The 23991-nt window shown below is 41.7% G+C and overlaps 1 protein-coding gene across 4 annotated transcripts in view; it reads right to left on the bottom strand.

Annotated features, from left to right (window-relative positions):
• Window positions 1-23991, bottom strand: part of cdh4 (cadherin 4, type 1, R-cadherin (retinal)) — a 228921-nt gene that overhangs the window by 59473 nt on the left and 145457 nt on the right. For 3 of the 4 annotated variants that reach the window (XM_080892245.1, XM_080892246.1, XM_080892247.1), the window contains one exon: window positions 13302-13484. In XM_080892245.1, the coding sequence (XP_080748371.1) occupies window positions 13302-13484 (183 nt within the window). Of the gene's footprint in view, window positions 1-3916; window positions 4074-13301; window positions 13485-23991 lie in introns of those variants that run through there. The other variant, XM_080892248.1, reaches the window with a different exon arrangement.

Genomic DNA, 23991 nt, shown 5'->3' with positions numbered 1-23991 from the left:
AAAGCCCCCTGTGCACAATTTTCCTTTGTACACAAATTCTCTGCACTTATCATGTCGGAGATTGCGTTTCCTGAATCTCACAAAGGCAGACTGAACTGTCCTCGCACCAAAAATCTACGGCTATTTCAAATACTATTCAGTGGTGATAGTGTGCACCCAAAGAAAAAAGAATGAAGCTGTGATGTTTCCTCTCATCTGCCTCTTTAGCGGGCAAATCTAGCCAGCAGGTAATGCTGACTGCCTGGTGTTCTGGTGTCTGGTTCTAGCTTGAAACAAGGTTTATGAGACTGGTGAGAGAAAATGTAAACATTAAAGATGCAGGCTATAAAACAGGATGCTAAAATGCTCTGCAGAGCTGAGTGGAACTGAGGCTTTGGGTGGTAATTCTCAGTGGGTTAACCCAATTACAGAAGCAATGTATTCCACTGCCCGTATAAATATTGATTAAATAAGCATTACAGTTTCTTTTATGGGATATTTATCTATTTATATGTGGCCACTTCTAAATCACAGACAATGATTTTCCATGAGAAAGTACCGAGAAGAAAGCAAAGCTGCAACATTCTTCCGTAGCATGCATCATTTCATGACAAAGATTTCTAGTCCTAAACTTTTAAAAGTTACATTATGAGCTGAACACTCATGAAAGAGTTGTTGCAAGAGCAGAAAGCAGTAATGAGGCCAAGAAGGAACAGGATCAAATGGCGCAAACAGTCTAAGGCCTCTAAAATTTAATCATCTGCCAGAGCTGAAAAGTGCATCATACTTTCAGGACAGCTCCAAAGGGAGGACCTGTACTCTAAGAAGATGGAAACAAGCGAGCTGTTTTGGCAGATCTTTTGGAGAAGCTGGGTTAGACAGCACTTCCCCATTAGGAAAAGGTAAAGTATGCAGAACTACATTTAAGGGAACTTTATTTCTGGAAACTGCGTGTTATCATTATGGATGAAACTCTGGGATTCTGGGACGCAATCTGAGGAATTGTGTCAGGGGAAAAGCGAGTGAGCGATGTCCTGATTTAAACCAAAGAGACATGTCAACAAACTCTGCCCCTTGAAGCTAAAAACTGAAGCGAGTTTTTATCACCAATAGACAGGCTCGAGAAAACAATAGTGGAGACATTTCAAATCTTTGACCTCACCTTTACACTTACAGGATAATGCGTGATGTTTGTTGTTCCATTCAATTCTAATTACATTATATAAAAATGTTACACAGCCGACTGCGGTGGGGTAATAATTTGGACAGATAATGTGATGACTGGGACTCAGGAAGCACTCTGTAGGAAACTGCAAAATCGAACCACTGCAGCACTTAAAGAGCTTAATCCAATTAGGCTCTACATTTATGCAATCTCAGAGTAAAACTCAAAAATGCTCCATGTCTGAGACGAGTAGAAATCTCTCCGGATATTAATTTCTTTTCACCTCATTAGTGTAACCTGGAGTCAGCTGACAACTCTTGTTAGCACTGTCCTCATAAGAGGCGCTAACAGTGTAAATAAAGACATAGATATAAATTACAGCCATAGTGTATTCAAGAACTGAAGTTCATATGAGATGTGACTTCTCGCCAATCAGCCGAAACCAGCTGATTTTATGTACAGTCACCAGAACGTCTGATTCTTGAAAACTGAGTCGAAAACACCTCAGATGAAAAACAACACTTCGTGTTTTTGAACAAAATGAAGACAAAATGCAGATGTGAGGTAAGAAAAACGTAAGTACCCCGTTACCACTTCCTGAGGAATTAATAGGGAAATAGCTGCCAAACCAATGCACTTTATTATTTGGCTCATTAACTGTCTATAAAAGCAGATGTTTTCTCAGTTTGCTGGTCTGAAGTGTTCATGTGTATGTTAACACAATGCCAAGGAGGTAAGACTTTAGCAGTGATCTTGAGAGACAATCCGGTTGTTCAGTGATGACGCGACGAATCCTACTTCCGGGTCTAAAGTAGTCTGCGTTTAATATGGCTTTTGTGTTGTTAACATGTTTAATGTTATGTATTTTCTTCTATTTGATCTCAAAAAGCTCCTAAAACAGTCAGTGATCACTGTTGACCTCCCTCGGCTTTTATTACCGCTAATCATTTATTTAAGCTCAGTTTTTAAAACCTTACGATGTAACTACAGCCCAGCCCATGCAGCAGTATATGAATGACTAACCTCGTATTGTGGATGGATTATCTCAGTTGTTCTCCTGGCTGAAGTTTGGTCCTTTTACAGCATCCTGCCATGCGATTACATTTGTTCCTGACCACCGAGAACACTCACATTAACTTTTATCGAGTGGAAAAAAAGTTAGCTTGTTTATATTATGCTAACATAGCTGTGTCGCTAGCGGTCACGTAGCACATCATTATATACCAGCTAGCCCAACTTCAGTAACCCTACAAACGTCACTGCTGTTTAGTTTTCTGTCTTCATTTATGCTGGAAGTGATAGCAGAGCTGTACGTTTTAATTTGTTTCCAAAACCCCACAGTCAGGACATGCTATATTGTATTTAGATAGAAGCTAGCGAGCTAACTCCCTGCTAACTTCTAACTCCGTTAAATGTCATAAATTCCGTTTTCATGGATGCCTGGATGTTAAACTCAATTGTTACACCTGGTAGAGCAGAACGCTGATCATTTTATTAAAGATGAAAGACTTTAGACAGTTTTTCAACTCTCAGTAATCCCATAGTGATCGTTTGATATATGGACCTGCAGCGGAGTTTAGACCCAGACACGGCTAGTGACGTCAGACTGAACAACCGGATTGCTGCTGCTCATCAATCTGGGGAGGCTTATAGGGCCATTTCCAAGTCCATCATTCCACACTGAGAAAGATTATTCACAAATGGAAAACGTTCAAAACAGCTGCCAATCTTCCCAGGAGTGGATGTCCCAGCAAATTCAGAAAAACTGTAAAAATAACCACAGCATCTCAGCATATCATACCAGGTGGAGGGGTGATGATTTGAGTCCACCAAGAACTCCTCTGTATACCAAACTACTCTAGAATCAAATGCAAGATCATCTGTACAACAGCTAAAGCTGTGGTTATGCAACAGGAAAGTGATCCCAAGCACACCAGCACATTTGCAGTAAATGCAGAAGAGAATCAAGGTGTTGCAACAGCCCACTGAAAAATCTCGACCTCAGCTTGATGCTGCGATCAGGATCACGAGAGAGCTCTGAATAAACAAATGCCTGCAAACTCAAAGCACAGAAGCACCAATGTGAGACTGATATGTCATTCTGAAAATGATTTTTTTTTTTCATATTTTAGGGTTTTGCTACTTAAAGTGGCTCTACAAGCTACACGGTGTAAACTTTAAAACCGGATGAGAATCAGATCATTATTATTATTTTTGTCATTATACACAAAACCTTAAAATTAAAAGAGGGTGCACTTTTTTTCACCATGGCTGTTGTTGAATATACAATACTTTTGTAAATCCTGATGTGTTTGAAGTAGGGCTGCTCAATTAATCGAATTTTAATCACGATTACGATCTGGGCTTTCAACGATCATTAAAAATGACTGAGCCGATTATTAGCCCCTCCCTCATTTATCCGCGACACCTTAAAGGCCGGTCCGTGAAAATATTGTCGGGCATAAACCGTCCCTGGCGCAAAAAAGGTTGGAGACCGCTGATTAAGAGGACCCGAGGGAAGCTCGGAAAGCTAAGCAGAAGTTATTTGGAGAGGAGAGTGACTGCCGTTGGTTGAAAAGAGAGGTAAAAAAAACTTCAGTGGTGTTGCACACTATTTTATATTATTTTTTAAAGTCATTGTTAACCCTTTAGATCCGGTCAGAGCAGCACGCTCCGTTTTGCATAACTATTTTTAAATCCCTGTAGAACCTGGACCGTGTAAGCTAGCGCAATAATTTGTTTTGCATATGAAACCGGAGGAGTTGTACTTACATCTGATGCCATCAGCTTGTCCTCGGTCACGGTTTCCTTCCACATAAAGCTTTGCAAAAACTGCTTAAAAAGCCTTGCAGGAACAAAAACATAATATTCCAGAAACACGCTTTGCCGATCCGATCAGCTGTTCGTAACACTTCCCACAGTTAAACAGACGTCAGCGCGAACTGTCACATGTCCGCCATTTCCTGCCCGAAACCGGAAGTGACGTCATTTTCGCGGAAATTGTAGTTTTAGTTTACTTGTAGGCCTTAAAAGCCTATACTGGTCATGTTTGACTTTTCTGAATAGTTTCTGGGATGCTTAGAACTCGAATTGCACTGCTGGAAATAGTTTATTTTGATGCTGTTTTCTTTGCAAATTTGCATCATAGGATTGTTTTTTCGTTTTTCCTGCAGTATATAAAAATTGATGTATCTCCAAAATAAAACTATGAAGACACTCAAAATAAATTTCCTGTTGTAAACTATTTTTTGCAACTTTTTTGTATTTAAAGTTTTGAAGGATAAGCCTCTTAAATTTCTCCAAGTAGAAATATATGCAAAAAAACCAAAAATGATTTTCAATTTTTTTTTGTAGTTTATTGCACTTTTTTGCAATTAATGTAGTTACTATGGACTTAATGCATACATATTATTAAAATATGGGCTATAATAGTTGTATAGCAACTTGAAATGCTCCCACAAATGGCACTACAACATGTAAAAATATAATATAAGCTCTGGCGGACTTGGTTCTATGGTAGGTCTTAAAGGGTTAAATAAATATCGTCAAATAATCGAGATCTCAATTTCAGTGAAAATAATCGTGATTATCATTTTTGCCATAATCGAGCAGCCCTAGTTTGAAGTGCTAAAGTAGGTAATTTGAAAAGTTTGCCTTAAAGTTGGTTTCCTACAGTATCCTTGAAAGCTCCCACCATCAGCACCGGCAGCAGCAGAAGTGAATGGATGTAAGTACAAGTGATTTCCATCTAGAAAGTGGGCTGCAGGGAATAAGTAATCAGTGTGCAAACTTTTTGGGGAGGTGAGGATTTCTGCCAAGTGTTAAATTTAGATAAACCAGCTTTTGAATAATTTAATATACAGAGGTGCCTTTTGTCCCGCTAACGCAAACAGCCAAAAGCTGGATACAGGGATACTGACACACAGAATGGTGAATACACAAGGTGTGTAGACACACAAAGTAGACACAATGTATTTCAATGCACAAAAGATGCAATAAAACTGCAGACAACACAAGCGCATCCAAAAATCATATTACAAACTCATTATGAGCTGTAATGAAATACACTGAGCAATGCGAGGTTGTAAATACACCACCGTGTTTTCATTTTGGGTACTGAGCAAACAACTGTACAGACATTACAGTGTCATTACAAATGAGCTAACTCTCTCCCCTGCACATAAAATATAAACACATAAACACACGCAGATTTTAGTTACAAAAATACCATTAAAAAGCAGACATTCCTTTGGTTTTAAAAGTAAAGGTCACTCGGATGTTGAAGTGGTTGGCACACATAACATTTGTTTACTTCCTACTGCAGTTATTCAGTCTGTGACACTTATGATACTATGGTATATTACAATATATATTATATTAGAATATATGAGTGAGTTATTAAAAAACATACTAAATCTTACTGAGAAGCTGGTTTAGACAAGATCTTAATTTTACTTTCAAATGTTGCCGTACGATAAGAAGATGTAATAAACGCATCATTGCAGTGAAATTTAGTGCAATAATAAATGGTATAGAATAATGCGCCATAACAGAAACAGCAAATACAGACATTTTTCTGTCATGTTTTCTCTTGGCTTGTGCAATCACATTTAAAAATAACTGTCCACACTCGGCCCAATTATTTCCAACTCATTGTCCTAACCGTGGGTCAGGGAAGAAGCCAATATTTGCAGCCTGGTTAAATGAAAAGGGGAATTTTTTCTCTCCTATATTCAGACTGCTTTCCATCAGTTTTGCCTCATTGGCCCCAGTGTAGGTGCTGCAGGAGACGGTTGAGATGAGAATGCCACAAATGGCCTGAAACTAATGTTGGCCTCTCTCACCCCGCAGATTTACAGCACTCTCGAAAGACTTTCCATTTTTTTCTTTTCTTCTTTTTTGTTTCAATCTCAGCTTGTCCCCCATTCTCCCTTTTCCATCTACCGTCCTCCCCGCTATTCAGTTCCTCCAAAAAAAAGGGAGTAATTCTTGCTATCTACCTTGGTATCCATTTAACTCAAGCTGTTTTTCAACCTCTTCATTTCCACTGCACTTACATCTGTCATGTCAAATAATTTGACAGCGAAAGCTTTGAAGCATATTCCATTTGAACACAATGGTAAATCAATGCCATCAAAGCTGCACCACTTGAAGTTCTTCATGACTGAAACGCACACGTCAAGGTAAATATGGCCTGCAGTAGAACGGAGCTCCTCTACGCCACTGGTGTCTGCGAGCGAGCGAGGGAGACAGAGAAACAGAGAGAGCCATTTCCATTTGTTTCAATGAAGAAAAATTGGCTCTGAGCAACTGAACCAGGATATTGCAATCAAACCTTTAACAGTGTGATGGTGTTGGCAATGAGAGAATGATATGAAACACAACATGAATAACTAATGAGTGTATGTATGAATGATTAACGAAATAAGACTAAATCCATCCATCCATCCATGCTCTTCCATTTATCCTTATCAGGGTCGTGGGGGGGGGGCTGGAGCCTGCCCCAGCTACCATAGGGCGAGAGGCGGGGTACACTGGACAGATCGCCAGTGTGTCGCAGGGCTAACACACAGAGACAGACCACCAGCAGGAGTTTCCATTGTCAAATTTTTAGCAAGCACCTGCATGGTGTGGTTTACAGTAGCATGGACACCCGAAAAACAATGCTGCTCAGCACTTACAGAAGGAACTGCGGATTTATGTAAATTTATTTTGATGATTTTGAAGAATAAATTTCTGTTTAGCTTGGACGTAAATGTAGCACGTCCCAGCATGATGTACGTCTGCTATGAGGAATTCTTTCTAAATATTTATTAAGATTTAAACTAGCAGGGACTGGATCTAAAGCCGTCTAAGGCAGCATTTATGATCCTGCAGAGGTAGCACGTTCACTGTCCGCTCCAGTCCGAGGACTGCCCGCCTGCCTGCAGAAAGCTTTGTTGCCAGATCAAGGCAGTATAAAAAGTATGTGGCACAAGTAAGACTGGTCTGTTGGCCTTTCTTGCTTGTGCTGTTGTTGGTCTGTCAGCAAGTCGCAGAGAAGAGTAAAGTTATGCAGTGACATAGAAACTGCTGAAGAGAAACAGAGTAGCAAACACAATGAAACGTGTCCACTGTAGCCACTGTCTGTGCTTTTCATGCTGTATATTTTATTTTTGAAGTTTTTGATTGCGATTCCTGGTGAACTCCAATGTTGCTCCCTGCTCTATTCCGGCCCAATTGTCAACCAATTAACATTCAGCAGACGCTTACATCATCTGCGTTCAACTACAGAGCAGTCAGGGTCTTGGAGGGCCGCGTAAACGTGCATCTAGTTGGTAAATAGCCCCCTCCTCCCTCTGTCAGAACAGAAACGTGTATACAGATGGACTATAAATTATGATTAACTGGCACAAACCACATATCCTAGTGCAGAGGTGTCAAAGATAAGGCCTGGGGCCCAAAATCGGCCCAGCAAAGACTCCAATCTGGCCTGCTGGACTAATGGCATAACTTTTGACTGTATTTTGAAGCTTTTTCTAATGATTAAGGCCTCCCTGTGGCCATTTGCATGTATATTAAACCAGTGTAACTGATAGCTAAATACACAGTTAACAAATGTATATTTTACAGTTAAATCTAAGCTGTCATGCTGACAGATTGCTTTCGTTTACTACAGAATAATTACTTTATCATGTACAAAATCTGAGACAGTCTGCTGAAATCGCACTTCTTTTAGTTACATTAATTTCTTTACACTGACCGAAAGGGGAGTTTAACTGGGCCGGCCCACTTAAGATCAAAGTGGGTTGTATGTGACCCACAATGTAAAATTAACCAATGGTTAATTGGTCTTTCCAAGCTCGATGAAGCTTTACGTGAGAGCTTGAGTGTAGAAACGCGAGAGGACAAAGCTAAAAGAGAGCGAGTGTGTCCTGAAATCAAGTGTGGGAGCTTTAAAGGTTGTTCTTGGCTACTTCTGAGACCAGCGAGATAAAGCACGGAATCCCCCCCTGCTCCTTTCCTCGGCAGCCTGTCAGAATGAAGAAATATGTTGCAGAGAGAGCCGGGGACAGACAAGCGCACAGACCAAGAGAGTCGCATCCCTTATGGTGCACTGCTTTCCGCTCCGGCCAAGGGATAAGGCACATCTATACTGTGGTGCAATGTATGTAAGAGCATGATCAACCTCAGCACTGACGCGGTCACAAGTATGCAGAAAAGCCTTAATCCAACAAGAAAAGGGGATAAAAGAGGGTCCATTTCTCCAGCAGGGCAGCACAATTTGGGCCCTCCTGTGACACTTCACGGCCCTGTTTTGTGTGTTTGTGTGTGAGGCTGAGGGCTTCCATGCTAGCTGACACGCCTGTGAAAGGCGATTTCCGTAATCCTGAAGTGTAAGCCTTACTGTACAAATGGGCGTAAGGGACTTTGTGTGTGTGTTAGTGTGTGTCTGTGTGTGTCAGAAATGGTAGTAAAAGCTGCATCTCTGTGTTGGTGACTGATAAGAGGCAGTGAGTGAGGAGAGATTAGACAACCAGCACACAGCCACAAGAGTGTGACACCCCCACGAGAGTCTTGCTTTAGATTTTCCTTATTTGTTTTGCACTGGTCGTATTAGGGACTGGTTACATACCAGTATAGTCAAATTCTCTCCTTTTGATTTTGAGAATTGTGACATTTTACTCAGAGAATGACAGAGTGGTAGATGGGCTGCAGAGTAAAATTGAATTCTTTCAAGTCCCGGGGCTCTAACAGCAAATGTGCTCTGAAAAAAATGCTTACAATTCAAACTAAAACTGGTATTATTGAAAGAGAAATGTGTGACTGGAATCATTACTTTAGACCGGCGATACATGCCTTATTTTTCTAAAATGTGCTCAGAGTGAGAGAAGTAAAAATTTAGTTTTGAATTTTAAAATCAATTACTTTTTCATTTCATTTTTCATTTCCATGCATTTCCCTGTTTCCTTTTCATGTTCGACTTCATAACAAATTCAGCAGCAAAGGTCTGTTTGGAGGGTTAAAAATCAATTTGACAGCCAACATGTGATTATGTAGTCTAGGGTAGTGGTGGAAAAACCTCGGCAATCCTATTTGGTTAAACTGCGCTTTGTTTTTGTCATTGTTTGCACAGACAGAGGTATCTGTAGTGTACGTATGACAGAATTCAGCACTGGAATAAAGTACTTCAGCACACAAGCTAACATTCAACCAGAATGGCCTGAAGCGACCTCAAAGTTTTAACAGTAAAAGTGACAAACTGGTAAAAGTCTTCACAGAGCTCCAGTTTGAATCACAGAATAGACATTGGACAGATATGCAAGAGCTGATACTTCACGATCATAAACGTACTTCCTCGTGTTGTTATTGTTTGCTCCCTCCTCTCTGTTCACAACTCACATTGATCAAAGTCTGTAATAACCTTAAATAACCTGAATTACTGTGAAGCAGCATTACTCATGCCTTCCACAAGTGTATTCACAGCCCGCTTGTTTGTCGATGGCCTGATAATCAAAACCCACATCTTCCTTTTCATTATTATCAAAACATTCCATGTGACAATTAAATTTATTTGTGTATTCTGGCTCTGATAACACTTTTATTACAGCTGCCAAGGAGGTTATGGTTTCGGTTATGTTTTTGGTAGCATTTGTCATTCTGTCTTTAACCCTTTAAGACCTACCATAGAACCAAGTCCGCCAGAGCTGATATTATATTTTTACATGCTGTAGTGCCATTTTTGGGAGCATTTCAAGTTGTTATACATCAATACAACTGTTAATGCCCAAATTTTAATAATATGTATGCGTTAAGTGCATAGTAATTACATAAATTGCAAAACAGTGCAATAAACTACAAAAAAATTGAAAATCGTTTTTGTTTTTTTAACATATATTTCTAGTTAGAGAAATTTAAGAGGTTTATCCCTCAAAACTGTAAATACAAAAAAGTTGCACAAAATAGTTTCCCACCACAGGAAATTTATTTTAAGTGTCTTCATAGTTTTATTTTTGAAATACACCAATTTTTATATACTGCAGGAAAAACAAAAATAAATATTAAGATAAGATAAGATAAGATAGAACTTTATTAATCCCTCGGGTGTGTTCCTCTGGGAAATTCGATAGTATCGATATTATAGTGCAAATTTGCAAAAAAGCAGCATATGAATCAAAATAAACTATTTCCAGCAGTGCAATATGAGTCCTAAGCGTCCCAGAAATGACACAGAAAGTCATAAAGTCAAAGATAACTTTTAAAAACACCAGTATAGGCTCATGAGGCCCTGATGGTAAAAAACTACATTTCCGCGAAAATGACGTCACTTCCGGTTTCGGGCAGGTAATGGCGGACATGCAAAAGTTCGCTCTGACGTCTATTCCAACGTAGGAAGTGTTATGAACAGCTGATCGGATCGGCAAAGCGTGTTTCTAGAATATTATGTTTTTGTTGCTGCAAGTGCTTTTTATGCAGTTTTTGCAAAGCTTTATGTGGAAGGAAACTGTGACCGAGGACAAGCTGATGGCATAAGATGTAAGTACAACTCCTCCGGTTTCATATGCAAAAAAAATTATTGCGCTAGCTTACGTGGTTGCAGTTCTACCGGGATTTAAAAGTAGTTGCGCAAAATGGAGCGTGCTGCTCTGACCGGCTTTAAAGGGTTAAGCTTGGCAACTTGAAAAGTTTTGACGGGAAAAAACTTTGTAAGGCTGCAGATTGGGGTCGTGTTAACAATCCATTATAATTTGGCTTACATCCACCAGGGGCTTCAAGGTCAACTCAGTGATTTATTGGTCAAAATTTGACAGAAAGCCTTAAAACTCAGAAGCTATGATTCTTACAAATGTGGTGTGTATGCTTAGCAAATAGAAAGTACAGTACGAAGATTTAAAATATCATGTCACATTTGACCTCTGACCTCTCCTTCAAGAGAGAAAGATCAAAGTGATAATAATGCCATATGAATCTTTTTAAATCGTAGGTTTTTAGACTGACAAGAACATGTTGGCACTGGATACTTTTTGAGTACACAATGTACATGTACCCCGTTCCTGAATACGTATAATTTCTTGTTGTTTTCTTGGAAAACAAAATAAACTTGTGATCAAAACTTTTTTCTCTTGTTATTTATAACTAAACATTTAAACACATTTTACTAAACAAATGAAATGAATGCTAAAAATGCACTATAGCCACATAGTAATATTAAACAAAATAGTTCCTCAAGCCCTTATAATTATGTTTAAAACAGGTTTAAACAGGGCAAATAACAGCAGCTTGTACTTTGCATTTGGTTTTACTGCACACTAACTTCTCAAAGTGCACTTAAAAAGAACAAAGAAAACAAAATCAATACATAAAAGAATACTGTTCCCTTAAAAGTAAATACTGCCTGGAGTGTGAGCTGCCTTGGTGGATATTTGCTCTCTGGGTGCTGTATATAAACCCTTAATAAATCCAGATGTCCGTGTATGTAAAAGAGTGGGGATCAGTGCAGCAGCCAAAAACCCCGAAACTGGTTTACAAAAACTTGTCAGTTCTGCTACATATTCAAATAAGGCTTTATTAGCACAAATTTCACAAAGTCTAATTTATAGAGACCTGAGCTCACGCACAGACAAAAACGGGCTGGAGGCTGAATTGATAAAAACACTGTTAAAGCTCACAGCATCATAAAAGGTAAAAATGTCTTAAAAATGAAATTGTTTAAATATGGACACTTGGCTTTCTTGAGACACTTGGCTTTACTGTTTGCATTCTCAGTGTTTTATCCGCAGCTTTTTACATGCAAAATTTTTGCATGTTTTGTATCTATCCCCATGTCACAGCTAAAGAACTGAAATGTGCACAACACCGTCCCAATAACAAAACAAAACTGACTGCATCTTCGTCCACAATCCATCCTTAAAAAAGTGTTTGGGCTCCTTGTACACTAGATAACAACATGAATCTATAACCCACAAAGAGATGCACTGTGATGTGAAAAAGTAGTGGAAAAGCTACATCAGAAGATGTAGAAATCTCACTGAGAGAAAATAAGTATTCTGTAGCTCTGCTCTTCTGAAACCAAGCAAGAAAGTTATATTTTTGCTCATTTCAAAAAGAGCTCGACCAAAATATTTTGCAATTTAATGTTTCTTTCATTGGGTAGATACTGGGTTAAGTCACCTTCTGTTACAAGGTTGTTCACAAGTTATTTAGCACAAGGTTCTCCACAAACGTGAGTGTGATATTGAAGAGGGGACATTATCATTTGGCCGTCCCAGTCATGAACGGCTCCACAGCGCTGTGGATATCACTGCATCTAGGCAGGATTCTGACTTAGAGGCTTTCGGTCACAATCCTGCAGGTGGTAGCTTCGCACCATTGGCTCCTCAGCCAAACACATACATCAAATGTTTAAACTTGCAATTCCTGTCGTACTGAACAGGACTGCTATAGCAACAACACATCTTCAGCAGGGTAAAACTAACCTGTCTCACGACAGCCTAACCCCAGCTCACGTTCCATTTAATGCCGCTCGTCTTAGTCTTCACACAAGTCAACAAAAAGCCAGATCAGCACTGTTTTCAGTTTTATTCCACTCTGACCTCGAGGCAGAGGTCTTGCTCTCCTCCCTTGACTTTTTCTTCTGTTACCTCTCTGACCTCCCTATGCCTCCTGCCCCATGTGAGAAAAACATACCACTTCTAACTTTCTCCCAGAGTGATCACTTTAGATGTAAGCATATTTGACTTACAATAGCCCTAAAAACTTACTCCTTTAAACAACCCTATTTCCAAAGAAGGTATTTTTCCCCCTTTTTAAAAAAAAAAAAATTGATTTTTTTGTGGTCCCCAGAAGCACAGCAGACAAATCACCTGGCATCATAACTTAAATCAGAGACAAGAGCTGTGCTTTTTTACCCGCTGGGTGTGCTCGATAGAAAATCTCAAAATGTAGAATCTCTCAGCCTCATGGTGATTGTAAGAGATACTACAGAATAATCCCCAGTCTTCTCTCTTTCTTTGCTTCGGTAAGTACTTTGAAAGAAAACATGGCTTCTACCTGGTTCTTCTTTCAATCTTAGCTTTTCGCTGCAAAGATAACTATACAAAAGTTTGTGGTGCATCAAACATATTTCACATCAGGAGAAGACACATTGTTTGCTGAAGTTACTCAGACTGTCACTTACTCTGACAAGCATATGAGGGAAAGGTCCTCTGGAGTTTTCAGGCACATTAATAGGCGGGATGACCCAGTCTCGCTTCTGTCGCCTCAGCCCGTTGGCAGAGGAGCCTCTCTGATGTTTTCGAAGGAACTTGATAACCCTGGGTGGTGAGTCCCAGACTCTTGACAGCATTTCCTCAATGCCAATCTGAAAAGAAAATGCCACACATATCATAATATATCATGCCATTCTATGTCCTGCACTGAATAATTTTGCGTAATCTTTCATTTGATATTATTTTTGCCATGCCGGGCTTGAAGGTGATTTTACAAAGTGCTGTGAAATGAAAAGTTTTCTCTGCTAAAAGTAAAATACCTGGTGTCAGTGTAACAACAGGTTTTAGGAGAGTGATGGAGGCAGGCACTGGGAAATATAAATAAACATCCCTATGAATGCGGCTGCATCACAATTCCTGCCTTTGGCATGACACCTGAGTAGGGCTGGGCCATATTATACCGTTCACGATAATACCGGTATAATGTTAGGCAACGATAGGAAAATGAAATATCGCGATAGAATGGGAGTAAAACGCGCATGCGCAGTGCCTTTGTTTTCATACGCACATGGCCGGTCGTTGAGTGAAACAGATGAACCAGAATTGGTTTGTAAAAATGGTGCAACTTCAGTGATGTGGAACTGGTTTGGTGTTTGTCCGTCAGATACACAACAAAGCACATTTTTTTTTGCAGAACATGCAAGCGGCCGTCGTTATTGTCGTATTTGTCGGACTAAGATGCTCTTAAATCTGGGAGTAATCTGGGTCCTAAGCTCCATAATCTTCAGGTCAAACAACACTGCAGCATCACTTAGAGTTAAAAACTGTCTAAATTCTTTCATCTTTAATAAAACGATCAGCATTGCTGCTTTACCAGGTGTAACTATAAAGTTTAACTTCCAGGCATCCATGAAAACAAAAGTTATTACATTTAACGGAGTTAGAAGTTAGCAGGAAGCTAGCGGAAGTTAGCTCGCTAGTTTCGCTAGTTACCTAAGCATGATATAGCATGTTCTGACTGAGAGATTTCTGAAAAAATTCAAACGTACAGCTTTGCTGTCACTTCCAGCATAAATGAAGACAGGAAACTAAACAGCAGTGACGTTTGTAGGGTTACTGAAGTTGGGCTAGCTGGTATATAATGATGTGCTACGTGATCGCTAGCGACACAGCTATGTTAGCATAACATAAGCAGTGAAGCTGGAGGACGAACACTAACACTTTTCCACTTATAAAAGTTAATGTGAAGGTTCTTCATGGTTAGAGACAAATGCAATCGCATGGCAGGATGCTGTAAACGGACCAAACTTCAGTCAGGAGAACAACTGAGATAATCCATCCACAATACGAGGTTAGTTATTAATATACTGCAACAACATGGGAATAGAGCAGCTGCAGAGAATTCAACATTAATGAATCAATGGTACAGAAGTGGAGGAAGCAAGAAGAATGAGTTTAATAAAGTTTGATTTATCTGACTGCTTTGTTTCGCTTAATGTGCCTTATAATCCCGTGCACCTTATGGTCCGAAAAATGCGTACTGCACACTGCAGTTTAATGTTGCAAAGCACCTCTTTTTAACTTCAGTGGATATTATACATGGTTATGCTCAGGATATGTCAGCCCATTTCTACTGGAAATGCCTTTTGGTTAAACTTTCAGCAAGGAATTTGCATTTGCACTGTTACATTTTTATAAAGCTTTAATGTACATAAAAACCAGCTTCTTGTTTAAGTGAAAATAAATGGAAGGTTGTCTTTTTGCGCTAGTAATGTTGTGGAGTTGTATTTTGTCTCGCATCAATTATATCGTCGGTTATATCGTTATCGCAAATTTTCAAATATATATCGTGATAAATATTTTTGGCCATATCGCCCTGCTCTACACCTGAGCCTGCCCAAGTCCTCAGCTTCTGCCTCAGAAAGTGAGATTTCCCCCCAGGCTGCATAGCTGGGTTTTGTCCATAGAGCTGCTGTGCTTTGTCTGTATCCCAGCACAGATTTTTGCAGACAGACATGCTTTCCTCCCATCCCTGTCCTCCCATGCAACACTTTGCCCAGACACAACTCTGTCATCAAATCAAATAGTAAAGCACCCTTTTGTCTTTGTTTTTTTTTTAATCATTATTTTCGTGTTGTTGAGAACAGTCGCTAGCGACTAAATCATGTCTATGCTCTGGACTAGTATTCTGTTTCTCAGAGAGTGTGTGTTCTCTTATTTTTGATGCACTTTCAAACATCATACAGACCACAGTGGTGGGGACAAGTTGTACATTGCAGTGCATGGGCGAAGACACCCCACCACACTGCACTGACCTCCCCCAGCTATGGCTGCAGAGAGAAGATTGTGTTCTTACTCATCTTGCCTGGTGAAATAAGGGTTAGAAGGGTGTGTAAAAGACAGTGTTTTTCCCCGGATCCTCTATGGTGTCCTCCTGTGTAATATGGCTATATTTCTGTAATCCACCTATAATCCTATTGTTGTCTCTGCACCCCGCGTACACACACACATTCACTGGCAGTGTGTCGCTGTCACCTGAAGCACAGTGGAAATCCTCCCGCTCGTCCCACCTGGAATACACACAACACAGTGGCACAGGGACGTGTGCGCATGAGCAAACAGACGAGTTACCACGCCAAACGCAGGCCGGCAGTTCATCCTATCAGCGCACATCTGCTTTCCCTGCGAGGGAGGCAGACTGTAAGCTACACCCGAACAAACACAGTGAACATTTTTCATCTTTTGTTTTAACTGTTCCCTCATTCACAGCTCAGAGAACTGGACCGTAAGCTCAAGCTCAGGCTCTGAGGCAGCAGGGGCTGAGGGTTTAGCCGGAACGCCACGTAGGGGAAGCGGGGCAACCAGGGGTGAATGGTTAGGGGACAGAAAGAAGAACGAGGGGACCAGATGTGTTTCCCAGATAAGATGGCTCTCATTCTAGCTTCACTCATCCAAAACACTCACAGGTACCAACTGGCGCAGTGGAGGCAGCGTGTGCCAGGCCCATCCACGGTAGGCAGGTGGAATTAGTCTCTGTCTGTGAATTTGAGAGTTTTTCTGTGGCTGAGTGTGTTAGCAAATGTCTGTTAAAAACAAAAACAAGGGAAAATAAGCCGGCATATCAACATGACAAACATACAACAGAAAAAAAGCCCGACTCTCCAAACGGAATGATGATGATTGAGAATATTTATACAGGCGTATACGGTCAGTTATGACATGTGCCATAGTTCATCCTCAGCTATGTTCAGTTTGGTTTGCTGCTCCTATGATAAAACCCTTATCTGCTTTCCCGGCTATCAGCAGAAAACACAATAAATGAATGGATACTCTTTATCGATCTGCCTACTGATGATAACAAGGTTGAAGAATTCCAATCGGTCGGGCCTCAACATTCCTTGGAAGGAATGAAGAAGTGAATAAGAGATACAGTCAGGCAGAGTGACAAACAACCAAAGGGAGATATCCTTTATTGTAAGCCTGCTTGTGGATGATATCAGTATAGTGGCTGCATGTGACTGTCATTTTCAAACAGCATAGCAGATGACAGGCTGCTGGCATCCTGACAGACCCGAAATTACAAAGAAAAACTGGAACACGCTCTCGGTGGGCTTTCATGGAACTAGGTGCACATTAGGTTTGGGATTTTTCTTTTTTGGTCTGAATAGTGAGTTCAGTCATGCCTGTGCGCACATATGGAGAATTGTGTGTCCCAGCCTTAATGCAATGTGCAATGCATGTGCGCACATGGGCAATTGTGTAAAAATAATGCATGAACATATGTGCGTGGTGAGTTGTCTGTGAGTTTGCACGTCTCAGTGTGTGTGATTGTGCGCTCGAACACATAACAAGGAGTCAGTTAGTGTGCCTCTGATGTGCCGGAGGCTCCTGAAACCCAAAGGCATGCAGGGCCAGCTGGCACCTCTCTGCTCCCAGGCATGTTTCGTGTTGCTGGGGCAGTCTTCAAGCCCGCAGTCCCTGAGCCCTGAAGCTGACATCTGGAGGTTATCAGTCTGACAAACAGGCAGAGCCATACAATAAGCGTGTGTGCTCACTGATATATCTGCTCTGAAACATTTGATTCAGACCTTTTGATTTTTTTTACTGCAGCAGTTTCCCTTCTAGTTTCATTAATACAAAAAGACATCAGAGCGCTAGTCTCCAATAAGACGAATGTTCTTTGACATCTTTTATCAAAACCTAAATTGAAGAAAAAAAGACATTTAAAAATAAAACTTTCCATCTAAAAAAAAAAGAGAAAAGAAAACAAAAGTTGAAATTTTAGTTGTTTCTCTTTGACTGTTGAGAGTTGCAGCTTTCCAGGGTGGACTGTCAACATCATCAGGCTTTAATCACAAAGTTAAAGCAGAATGAAAAAAAAAAAAGCAGGCATCCAACCCTGACGCTGTTTTCAATGACCGCTGGACCCCAGGGTCCTACGTTCCAACCTGCTCTCGGCATTCGCTGTAATCTACCTTGAACAGGTGAGGCTTTCTGAGGAGAGTGTGGTTAAAATGCAAATCAAATAAGCACTAAAACCTGTTCCGGCAACCGGTGGACTCCAAATCCAGTGGTGCATAACTGATGGGCTCTAAGCTGGTGGAGAAGGCAAACCAACGTGCCATGAAATCAGTATGAGTTGGAGAGCACTCAACGAGAGGCCCTACCTGTGTGTGGTGCGATAGCTTGAGTACATAAACACAGCGGAAAGGGCTTTCAGGCCAAAGATGCTCTATACTTCAATTGCTCCGGTATTGTACACTGGGAAAATTAAATGCTAAGACTAACGGGTGGAGCACATTCCTGGTATGATAATTTCTGCCTCTGAAACAGAACAGAGATACTAAGGTGGTTATTAAAAGCAAATCAGTGCACTCTCGCTGGTGCTATACAACAAAGAGAGCACAGCAGGAGAAGAAAGCCAAAGTATATTCAGCGATGAAGCCAGATCATCCGAGTGCAGATGAACCAAGAGCACGATTTGTTACACCAGTGCACCTCTCAAAACAAAACGAGCTGGTGTTTGAGGTGTGTGTCTTTTAATCGCCATTGGGATAAACGAGGATATCTTGAGCTCTTTATATTCTTTGCTATTGTTGCCACCGTTTATTATGCAGAGATAGGCTGCGGTTAGGTGATGTGATTATGATAACCTCTTTTTCTAAAATAACTATTGACTTTCAGAACAAAGCCATGGGCTCAGATAACAACTGCTTTCCTATGTGGGTATTTATTGAGCTAGAATAGGAAAATGGGCCACCCAGTTCAACAGTACTGCTCTGAACTGAGAAGTTTTAACATCAATTCCCAGACATCATGTGAAGTCACGGCACTGAAAACTGTACAGTGTACAATAATTACACAAGTGCTAAAACCCTAAAGTTCATTTTGACAAAAGAAGCAAAAGAAAAAGAAAGCAAAAGAAGCTGGTGCCACGGATTACACGGCTAAATATACTGCACTGCACTGTGATTAGTGTGAAATTGTACATGGTAGTGAACTTACCTGGCAATCTTAAAAAGGTAATTTAAATTATTAAATGAAATCATTGTCTCTGTGAACATGTCAGCGAGTGGGTTCTGCTGCTCTGTCAGGTGACACTGGAGCCGCTAAACATTTTGGCCTTTGTGCCTTGAAATAACAGCCCTCCTTTAACTCTTTCCCTCATGGACGCCTACTAGAAATAAACCTTGTATCTCTTTTCTGAACTCAGCGGTTTCTGTCATATATCAGGCCTGCTTCCAGAACAAAAAGAGTGGGTGTGCGTCAGAACTTTGTGAGGGTAATCTCTGTCTATCCAGCTTAGTAGAGCTACCCTTGGAAAAACCTGGAAACTATTCAAATGGTCATCAAATCAATATATACTGAGGTGTCAAAACCCATTGTTAGGGCACAGGGGCGGTTGTCAGATGTCACCTTTATGGGGAAAAGAGTTAGAAAAACTGCAATTTCTCACAATAGAAAGACTTGTTTGGTTTTGCTTTGTAGCTTCACTTGCTGTTCAAATTCAAATTCAAATTTTATTTGTCACGTACACAGTCATACACAGTACGATATGTAGTGAAATGCTTGGACAACTGCTCGTGACCTAAAGAAAACAAAAAAGGAAAAGGCTATGAATAAGATAGGAAATAAATATGAAAAATTAAAAAGGGTAAATTTAACTAAGAAGGAATAAAATATAAATTAAGGTTAAAAATGAAATAACTGTACAACACAAATTAGAATGAAGGGTAAATTTAACTGGGAAGGAATAAGATAAAATATATAAATTAAAGTTGAAAATAAAATAACTGTACAACAAAATACACAATATAGAACTATATAAGAATGTATGAAGAAATCTAAATATAAATAAATATATACACAATAACAGCAACTGTACAAGTATTAACCGGAAATGAAGAATATAGTGACCAGTGTTGTGCAAAAAAACAATGTGTGCAAAAACAATGTCCAGAAAGTTCAGTGTGTGTGTAAGAACCATATGTGTGGGTCAGTACTGTGTGGTGGTGTGATTGAGAGACCGTATCGCCTGCGGGAAGAAGCTCCTCCTCAGTCTCTCTGTGTTGGTCTTCAGGGAGCGGAATCGCTTTCCTGACCTCAGCAGAGAGAACAGTCTGTTGTTGGGATGGCTGAGGTCCTTCACGATCTTCCTGGCCTTGGTCCGGCACCGCCTGCTGTAGATTGAGTGCAGGTCAGGGAGCTCGGAGCGGATGGTGCGCTCAGCTGACCGCACAACCCTCTGTAGAGCTCGTCTGTCCTGCATGGTGCTGTTCCCGAACCAGGTTAAGATGTTTCCCGCCAGGATGCTCTCTATGGTGCACGAGTAAAAGTTCCTGAGCACCTTGGAGGGCAGTTGGAAGTCTCTCAAGCGTCTGAGGTGGTAGAGACGCTGTCGGGCCTTTTTCACCACGGTGTTGATGTGACAGGACCATGACAGGTCCTGCGTGATGTGAACTCCGAGGTATTTGAAGCTGTCCACTCTCTCCACTGGGCACTCGTTGATGACGGGGGTCTGGTAGTTCCTCTCCTGCTTAGTGCTGAAGTCCACTATCAGCTCCTTTGTCTTACTGACGTTTAGAAGGAGGTTGTTCCTCTGGCACCAGTACTCCAGATTCCTAATCTCCTTCAGGTAGGCCGTCTCGTTGTTATCAGAGATCAGGCCCACCACGACGGTGTCGTCAGCAAACTTGATGATGGTGGTGGAGCTGGTAGTGGCCACACAGTCATATGTGTACAAAGAGTACAGCAGGGGGCTCAGAACACACCCCTGGGGGGCTCCAGTGCTGAGAGTGGTGGAGGCTGAGACATGTCCGCCCATCCTTACTGCCTGTGGTCTGCCAGTTAGGAAGTTGGAGATCCACTGACACATAGATGAGCTGAGTCCCAGATGCTCCAGCTTGGTGGTGAGTGTGGAGGGAATTATGGTGTTAAATGCAGAGCTGTAGTCTATGAAGAGCATTTTAACATAATTCCCCCTTCTAGTGTCCAAGTGAGTGAGTGATGTGTGGAGGAGATGAGAGATGGCATCGTCTGTGGAACGATTTGGACGGTAAGCGAACTGTAGTGGGTCCAGTGTGTCTGGTAGTGAAGAAATGATGAAGTCTCTGACCAGGCGTTCAAAGCACTTCATCACTACTGAGGTGAGGGCTACAGGGCGATAGTCATTGAGAGAAGCAGGGTGGGGTTTCTTCGGGACAGGAACAATGATGGACTCTTTGAAGCATGTGGGGATCACCGACTGAGATAAAGAGATGTTGAATATCTCAGTGAACACAGGAGCTAGCTGGTATGCGCAGTCTCTTAGGATACGACCTGGGATGCCGTCTGGTCCTGCTGATTTCCTGGTGTTCACTCTTTTGAAGGCTCTCCTTACTTCATGCTCGGAGATGACGAGCACGTTTCCGGTGCTGGCAGTATCTTCCTGTCTGCAGCCGTTAGCGCCGCTAACACTAGCATTGTTGGAGACCTTAGCTGCAGCCTCGAAGCGAGCATAGAAAGTGTTCAGCTCGTCTGCCAGAGTCACGGCCGCGTTCGTCATACCGGTTGTTGGTGCTTTATAGTCCGTTATTGTCCTTAGTCCCCGCCACAGGCTCCTAGAGTCACTCTGTTGGAGTTGTGACTCTAGTTTCCTCCCGTAGCGCTGCTTCGCCTCTTTCACCGCCCTCCGCATGTTATATGACGCGGCTTTGTACGGGTCCATGTCCCCCGTCGTGAGTCCCGTGTTGTAGGCAGCGGTGCGGGATCTCAGAGCGTTGCGGATGGTTTTATCCACCCACGGCTTCTGGTTGGGAAACGTTGTGATAGTCTTTGTCTCCACGGTATCATCCGCTAGTTTCCCGATGAATCCCACAACCGCTTCCGTAAACACGTTGACGTCATCGTCGGAGCTGTTTCTGAACATGCCCCAGTCTGCGTCATCGAGTGCGTCCTGTAACGCGGCCACCGATTGATCCGTCCAGCGCGCGACCTTCCTCTGAACCGGAACTTCCTGTTTTAGCCTTTGTTTGTATTTTGGCATGAGGAAGATGGCGGCGTGATCAGATTTGCCAAACGGGGGGCGGGATTGTGCCTTGTAGCCGTCCTTGACCGTAGTGTAGCAGTGGTCCAGTGTCCTTTCACCCCTGGTGGGGCAGGTGATGTGTTGATAAAAGTTCGGCGCTGCGCGTTTGAGATTGGCGCTATTAAAGTCCCCCGTCACAATAAGCGCAGCGTCCTGGTGTTGTGTCTGGTGCTGTGTGAGTGCCTCATGCAGCTCGCATAAGGCGGTGACCGTGTCCGCTTGTGGTGGAATATAAACGGCACTTACAATGACCGATGTAAATTCCCGAGGTAGATAAAAAGGACGACACATGATGGACAGTAGTTCCAGATTTGGTGTGCAGGAGCGTGTGAGAGGAACAACGTTCGCACTGTTGCACCAGTTGTTGTTCACCATTAAACACACGCCGCCTCCCCTTGACTTCCCCGAGTCCCGTGTCCTGTCCATGCGGTGAACCGAGAAGAACTCGGCCGGCTGGATGGCGTGGTCCGGCACCGCTGGGTTCAGCCATGTCTCGGTGAAGCAGAGGAGATTGCAGTCCCGAATGTCTCTCTGGAACTTTATCCTGGCCCTGAGGTCGTCAAGCTTGTTCTCCAGTGACTGGACGTTGGCGAGCAGGATGCTAGGCAGAGGTGTGCGCTGTGCACGAGCTCTCAGCCTGTTCCTGACGCCGGCTCGCTTCCCTCTAGGCCGCCGCCGCTTCCCTTTGTTCTCCCTCGAGATCTCACTCGGCCAGCTCGGATCCAGAGTTAAAAACTTCGAATTGTGAGTACATTGTATACCAATAGAAACAACAAACAAACCTAAACCTAAACAAACTGTTTAGGTTTAGGAAAAGATTGATTTGCATTACAATATGTTGTTTTACTCACCCTGCAGACTGAAAAGTGATGCTCACCCATTGTGTTTAAACATAATGCCAAAGGATGCTTTACGAGTATCCATGTGTGACAACTTGGGACTAATAGAGCCATCTCGCTCATGCCTAAACTCAGAATAAAACTAAAAACTAGAGTGCCTATGGGCTCTCAGTCTTGTTGCATAAATTTCTGTGAAACTGCTTCGGGTAACAATAATGTCATTATTTTGTCTCTCACTTAAGTTCTGAGTGTTTCTGCACTAGTTTGCTCGAGCAAGTTTTTGCTTAAAGGAGTGAGACTGGACAGCATGACCTCGCCTGCAGTCAGAGCATCTGCGGGGTTGTGTAACATCACAGGAGGCCACTTTCAAATCAAACTCTGTCAGTTACCTGGGCGAATTCTCTACCTTCTGTCTGTGTGACAGCTAACACTAAAACCCAGATGAGTCCTTTCTGATACCTACTAGTCATAAATAGTAGATGTCAGCGAGGACAAACAAGTATGACGCGTGTGACAAGTACTGAAAATATATCATTTCTTCTTCATATTCTTCTTTTTCTGGCTGCTCCCTTTAACCCTTTAAAGCCTGAACCACAAAATAATTGTCAGAAAATACAAATATTTGAGTGTTTCTTAAGCATTTTCACAAATGTAAAAAAATGAATACATATCTACATCATCATAATAACAATGTTGGTCCAGGATCAACATCGCAACTGACCAGAGAAGTTGTCTGAGAATTCAGTTAGCATTAGCCAAGAAGTTAGCTAATGCTCATAAAAACTATCACTAGCAAACCAACACGAGTAACCTAAATTTGGTTAATGGGAATCCTAACTTGATACTAGCAAATCTATGACATCACAGCAAGATGATCCTGGAACAACACCAACATGGGGGGATATCAGGTACACAACTCACCCCATCCCTAGCATCCCCCTCTGAATACATGGAATTTAAACAGTGAGAAGCATAATCTTTTCCATATTTTTGGTTCCTTAAATGGGAATCCCTTCACCTGTGTGTCTGTTATTCAAAGTTACCCTATTGTACACACCCTATTTTAACAAATACATTTTCCAAGACTGTGCTATTGATGAAACAATTATTTACTTTAATTTCTCCTCAGGGCCCAGGAGCAATTTCCCACTCAGGAGACTGGAATTAAATTTTACTGTTGCACTGTTCCACCCGATTTATATCAAGTGAGGAGCAAGTGACAGGAACACATGTAAACACGGCTGCAGCGAAGAA

The sequence above is a fragment of the Rhamphochromis sp. 'chilingali' genome (genome assembly GCF_963969265.1).
Source record: "Rhamphochromis sp. 'chilingali' genome assembly, chromosome: 9".
NCBI lineage: Eukaryota > Metazoa > Chordata > Actinopteri > Cichliformes > Cichlidae > Rhamphochromis > Rhamphochromis sp. 'chilingali'.
The sequence above is the reverse complement of the archived record's forward strand: the minus strand, read 5'-3'. Positions and strand labels throughout refer to the sequence as shown.